The following is a 6,175-nucleotide window of genomic DNA, read 5'->3' on the forward strand; positions in this document are numbered from 1 at the left end:
CCGGCTAATTTTTTTATTTTATGTAGAGATGAGGTCTCGCCAAGTTGCCCAGGTGGGTCTCAAACCCACGGGCTCAGGCAGTCCACTCACCTCAGCCCCCCAAAGCGCTGGGATTACAGGCTGAGCCACCAAGCCTGGCTTTGCGCTGTTCTTAAGGAAAATTACAACTGAAACTTTCTCGGTGCCTTTTAAACCTAGATTTAAGTATCTTGCAGATCTGCGTTTTGTTTTGTTTTTTTATGAGTCAGAGTCTCACTCTGTCACCCAGGCGGTAGTGCAGTGGCACGCTCATGGCCACAGCAACCTGGACCTGCTGGGCTCAGGTGATGCTTCAGCCTCAGCCTTCCAAGTAGCTGAAACTACAGGCACGTACCTCCATGTCTGGCTGGCTAATTTTTTAATTTATTGTAGAGATGGGGTCTCACTAAGTTGCCTAGGCTGATCTCGAACCTCTAGGCACAGGCAATCCTCTCACCTCGGCCTCCCAAAGTGCTGGGTTTATAGGCTTAGCCACAGTGCCCAGCCAGGTCTGGGGTTTTTTTGTTTATTTGTTTGTTTTGTGAGTTGGAGTCTCACTCTGTCGCCCAGACTGGAATGCAGTGGCCGCTCCCAGCCACCGCAGCCTTGACCTGCTGGGCTCCGGCGATCCTTCCGCCTCAGTCTTCCGAGTAGCTGGAACTACAGGCGTGCGGTACCACGCCCGGCTAGTTTTTGATTTATTGTAGAGACATTCTTGCCAAGTTGCCCAGGCGGGTCTCGAACCCGCGGGCTCAGGCAATCCACTCGCCTTCGGCCTCCCAAAGTGCTGGGATTACAGGCTGAGCCACCGAGCCTGGCCTGAGCCACCGAGTCCGGCCGGTCTGGGGCTTTTAAAAGTTAGTTTAAAGGTACTTGTTTCTAAGTGGTATTGACTGACCCCAAAGGAAAGAAGAACTTCCTCATGGAAGTGCTGCAGGGCCCTACACAAGCTCTTCTTGAGACCAAGAGTATAATGATCATTTAGTTGCCAAGTTATGGTCCTGAATTTGACAGAAGTTTCAAGGCACAGGAGATGTGTGAACTCCACTGAAGGTGTGGATGGCTGTGATTTCCTTGACATCATCTTTCTTATTGTTACTTTTGTTTAAAGACACTTCAGAATATTTTACTCCCTATCCCTGTGTTGGCAATTTACCAAATGTTTGAAAGGAGAGAAAAAAAAATTGAATTGAGGTTAATTTTTCACAGCAAGTCGGTCTGCTCTTTTTGGTCACAGCCATTTGACTGCTTACATCTGGAATGTTATACATAAACTGTTAGGGAATTGGAATTTCCTACCCTTCAGTTCAGGACCCTTGGAGGTAGTAACCGCATCAAATGAAAAATCAGATTGTCAGCAAGAATATTGCTTAAGATGGTATTGAAATCACAAAACCTTGGGTTTGCTCAACAGTGTAGCCCGATTTTGTTGCAAACCATGCAGCTTTGTCTCTGCATGCAATGTCTGTCTGTGGAGAGACCTTCTGCTATACAGTATTGGAAAGAATTGGAAAAGCTGTTTGCTCTGCTAATTTCATGGTGTAAATGAGTTTCTCTTCTTTTGAAACCTTAGTCTTGTGTTAGCAAAACATAAAATAGAAGGAAACTCATTACACACTCTTCTAATGGTAAGGCAGAACTAATAAGAATGTGTTTAAAATTAATTGTGGGACTGTAAAAATGAGTGGATATGTGAATGGGCACGGGGGGAGGAGAGGGAGAGCTTATAGATAGTCTCGTATTCCCAGGAGCCAGCCCGGATCATTTGTTGGCAGTACATATTGGCTGAAGTCAGTTTTCATTTCAAGGTAAATTGGAAAGGGAAATTAAACCTTATTGTTCCGCTCTTAAGAGAGGAGAAGGGGGTGGAGGCAGCAGCCAGGGTGGCTGCTGCTGGAGTAGTTCTAGAAGTAACAAGATTAGTGCTGTATTTTAACAGAAGATGGCATCATGGGCCCCTTTGGACTTCAGTAACCCTGTGCTGCAGCCTTCATGGTCCCCTTGTCGGAGTGGGCGATGTCGCTATACATGTAAACTGCCACATTGGGGGAAATCAGGAGCTGAGGCTTTAATGAATCTTTACAAAGGAGCGGAACGCATCCTGAGTCGACCTGTGCAGCTGTGGGGTGCTTGGGCAGAGTACACACCGGATGGCATGTCAAGAGAGGAAATGATTAGAACTGTCGACTGGGGTTCTGGAGAATGGATTGGTTAAGGGAAAGTCCCAACTGGGCAACCCACTCAGATGCTCCCTGGAGTGCTCCAGCTCCATGATTCACCTGTGGGGAGGTGACTGGTTGTGAGCAAGTCAGAGATGCAAGAGCTTGGGTGTTTGTGGGGTCTTGGTTGTCTCTAAGCAGCCGGGAGGGGGCGCTGTTGGGCTCGCCTTCAAAGCTGTGGTCTGAGTGCTCCACAGACACTGCTGCGCCTGCAGTCTTCAAAAGTTTTACAACCCAACCTGCCTGTTCTGGCTGCCTGAAACGAACTCTGTAGACTCCCTGACACACCTTGGGGTAGATAGCGGTGGCTTGGTTGAGGGTCCTGGCAGTGGTCTGAGAAGAGGCAAATCCCCTAGGGCTTTTAGCTTGACCACGGGCTAATGTGGGAGATATTTTCCACTTCCCCTTAAGTTTTACACAAGAACAAAGAAAGTTGTATGGGTTTCCCCGGGGGGGTTCTATTAAATACTTTAAGGGTTTTACCCTAGTAAAGAGTAATGAGAATAGGGACATACTAACCCTGATTGTTCCTGTGTCTTCTGTCCCTCACCAGATGTCTTCTTCCAATGGGCTTTTGGTGTAGGATGTTGGAGAATCAAGAACAGGAGGTAAGAGTGTTCTCCAGGGAACAGGTGGGTAAAAGTTGGAGGGGGGTTTAGGAGGAGGGAGGACACAGATGCAAATTGCTGCTCAGTAGTCTTCTTCCTGCAGTAATACCTTGGCGGTTCTGATGAGCTCAATTAAAGTCAGGAAGCCAGGCGTGGTGGCTCATGCCTGTAATCCCAGCACTTTGGGAGGCGGAGATGAGAGGATTGACTGACCCCACGGGTTTGAGACCAGCCTGGACAACATGGCAAGACCTTGTCTCTACAATAAAATAAAAAAAATTAGCTGGGCATTGTGGTGCATGCCTGTAGTTCCAGCTACTTGGAAGGCTGTGGCGGAAGGATCTCTGGAGCCCAGTAGGTCGAGGCTGCTGCGGTGGCCGTGAGTGTGCCACTGCACTTCAGCCTGGGCGACAGAGTGAGACTTCGACTAAAAAAAATTATAATAATGATAATAAAGTCAGGAGAAGGATATCAAGAGCAGAGGCCTTGCTGGGAAATGAGGTCTCTTTCTGATGAACTTTTCCATTGGTTGGAATATACTGGAATGTAACCTTCACAGAGGCAGGGCTTCTTGTCTCTTGTTCATGCTTTATCCCCAATGCCTTGAGCAGTGCCTGACACATACTGGGGGCTCGGTAAATATTTGTTGTATTAAATGAATAAAAATCGGTTCTGAGTGGAAGAATCCGGCAACCTGTGTTGTCAAAGCTGCCTTGCTGCGTGGCTGAGCTGAAGCGGCATTTCTTATCTGCAGGAGGTGATCACAGTGCGTGTCCAGGACCCCCGAGTGCAGAATGAGGGCTCCTGGAACTCTTATGTGGATTATAAGATATTCCTTCATGTGAGTGCATCAAGTTTTTGTAATGGCGCAGATACGCTCCAGGGCTGAGGGCTTGTGTTTGGGGTGTTTCTGAGGGATCTGAAACAGAAGACTTAGGAGGAAAGGAGGGAGGCGAGGAAGGAGAGCTTGAGGTATGCCTGCGAGTTACTTTCAGACTGCCTCGGGGGAGCGTGCTCTAGTTGGGGGCCCTGCTCCGGACGGCAGCCTGATGGCATGGCTCCTCAGGGAGAGCGAGAATAGGGAGCTCAGGTAAACTTGGTCTTTTCCACTAAACGGTTTTCATGTACTTTCCTGCAGACTAACAGCAAGGCCTTTACTGCTAAGACCTCCTGTGTACGGCGCCGCTACCGTGAGTTTGTGTGGCTGAGGAAGCAGCTTCAGAAAAATGCTGGTTTGGTGTGAGTTTACTCTTGCTTCCTTCTTGGGTTGAAGCTGGCTTTTTAGGTGCTTATTTGAGAACTGGAGTTGACAATGAAGAGAAGTTGCAACATGCCAGGCCCTAAGGAAGTTGGGAAATATGTTCCTCAATCATGTCTTCAAGTCAGGGAAAAAGTAAAGATAGAGTTCTCATTTTTAGTATTTTGCCCTAACAAAGCCATACAATCATCAAAAATGTTAATTTTTATTTTTTATTTTTTTATGCATTAAAGTTTTTTATTTTATTTTATTTTATTTTTTTATTTTTTATTATGAAGTTGTGGGGTACAGTTAAGGGTTAGGTATACAATTGCGTTTCATTCAGGCACCCTGTTGATATGGGGTGTTTCCCCGTTCCCAGACAGATATTTGCTACTGTTAATCCCATCTCCCTCCCCCCAAAAATGTTATTTTTTAAAATGTACATATTGGTTTAGGTCTCAACAAATGTACTGCTAGCATTTTAAATGTGCTTTTCACTGGTTATCAGAAAACTTTAAGCACTTGGATTTGATAGGTAGTATTCCTGTCTACTCCACATGTAAAAATTGGGATTTTTTTTTTTTTCTTTTTTAGTTGGAGTCTCTCTCTGTCACCCAGGCCGGAGTGTAGCAGCAATGCTCACGGCCACCACAGCCTTGGCCTGCTGGGCTCAGGTGATCCTTCTGCCTCCGCCTTCCAAGTTGCTGGAACCATAGACACATTCCACCACACCCAGCTAATTTTTTTATTTATTGTAGCGACGAGGTCTTGCCGAGTTGCCTAGGCTGGTCTCAAACTGTGGGCTTAGGCAGTCTTCTGGCCTCCACCTCCCAAAGTGCTAAGATTACAGGCATGCCACTACGCTGGCCTTTTTTTTTTTTTTTTTTTTTTTTGAGTTAGAGTCTCACTCTTGCCCAGGCTGGAGTGCAGTGGCACAATCATGGCTCACTACAGCCTCCCCGTTCTGAATTCAGACAGTCCTTTTGCTTCAGCCTCTTGAGTCACTGGGACTACAGGTCCAACTCATTTTTTAAAAAGTGTTTTTTTGTAGAGATGAGGTCTTGCTTTGTTGCCTAGGCTGGTCTTGTACCCCTGGTCTTAAGAAGTCCTGCCTTGGTCTCCCACAATGCTAGGATTATAGGCATGAGCCACTGTGCCTGACATTTTTTTTCCTTTTAGTACAGAGCTCCTTTTCCAGAGATATATAAGAGCTTTGGGAAAGGCAGTTATTCACTCCTCACCCACACTTCCCAAATGAATCCTAAAAATGGAGAGAATTAGAACAGAGATTCTGTTGCAGGATCGTCATTCAGTGTTCAGTGGTGATAGGTGGCCTGTTGAGTGATTGAGATAGTTAGCATTTAAGCCTGGGCACAGTGGCTCATGCCTGTAATCCCAGCATTTTGAGAGGCTGAGGCAGGAGTATCACTTGAGCCCAGGAGTTGGAGGCTGTAGTGAACTACCATTGTGCCAGTGCACTCCAACCTGGGTGACAGACTGAGACTGTCTCTGGAAAAAAACAAAAATAAACATGTGGGCCAGGCGCGGTGACTCACCTATAATCCCAACACTTTGGGTGGCCAAGGTGAGAGGATAGCCTGAGTCCACACCTGGGCAATTTGGCAAGACCTCATCTCTACAATAAAAATCAAAAAATTAGCCGGGCGTGATGGCACATGCCTGTAGTTCCAGCTACTTGGAAGGCTGAGGTGGAAGTATTACCTGAGCCCAGCAGGTCGAGGCTGCAGTGGCCATGAGTGTGCCACTGTACTCTAGCCTGGGCGACAGAGTGAGACTCTGACTCAAAAAAAGAAAAGAAAAATAAACACATGGGGCCGATGATGCTGTTGTCATGGGGTGGACACTCAGAAGCCATGTGCAACTCCCTCAGTTCCTCTGACAAATCCTGCAGTGTGGCCTGTTTTTTTAAAAATACGTGCTGCGGGTCGGGCTTGATGACTCAGCCTATAATCCCAGCGCTTTTTGAGGCCAAAGTGAGTTGATTGCCTGAGCCCGCAGGTTCGAGACCCGCCTGGGCAACTTGGCGAGACCTCATCTGTACAATAAATCAAAAAAATTAGCTGGGCATG

At 47.0% G+C, this 6,175-nt stretch overlaps 1 protein-coding gene across 2 annotated transcripts in view; it reads left to right on the plus strand.

Moving 5' to 3' along the window:
* The window catches only part of SNX11 (sorting nexin 11), a 13,008-nt gene that overhangs the window by 1,501 nt on the left and 5,332 nt on the right, over positions 1-6,175 (plus strand). Inside the window, exons 2-4 of one of the 2 annotated variants that reach the window (XM_021706926.1) lie at positions 2,791-2,845; positions 3,600-3,686; positions 3,984-4,084. In XM_021706926.1, coding sequence (XP_021562601.1) covers positions 2,804-2,845; positions 3,600-3,686; positions 3,984-4,084 — 230 coding nt within the window. In that variant the 5' untranslated portion in view covers positions 2,791-2,803. Of the gene's footprint in view, positions 1-2,790; positions 2,870-3,599; positions 3,687-3,983; positions 4,085-6,175 lie in introns of both variants that reach the window. The other variant, XM_008073913.2, reaches the window with a different exon arrangement.

The sequence above is a fragment of the Carlito syrichta genome, unplaced genomic scaffold (genome assembly GCF_000164805.1).
Source record: "Carlito syrichta isolate Samal-C Ts95f unplaced genomic scaffold, Tarsius_syrichta-2.0.1 Scaffold316209, whole genome shotgun sequence".
Lineage (NCBI taxonomy): Eukaryota > Metazoa > Chordata > Mammalia > Primates > Tarsiidae > Carlito > Carlito syrichta.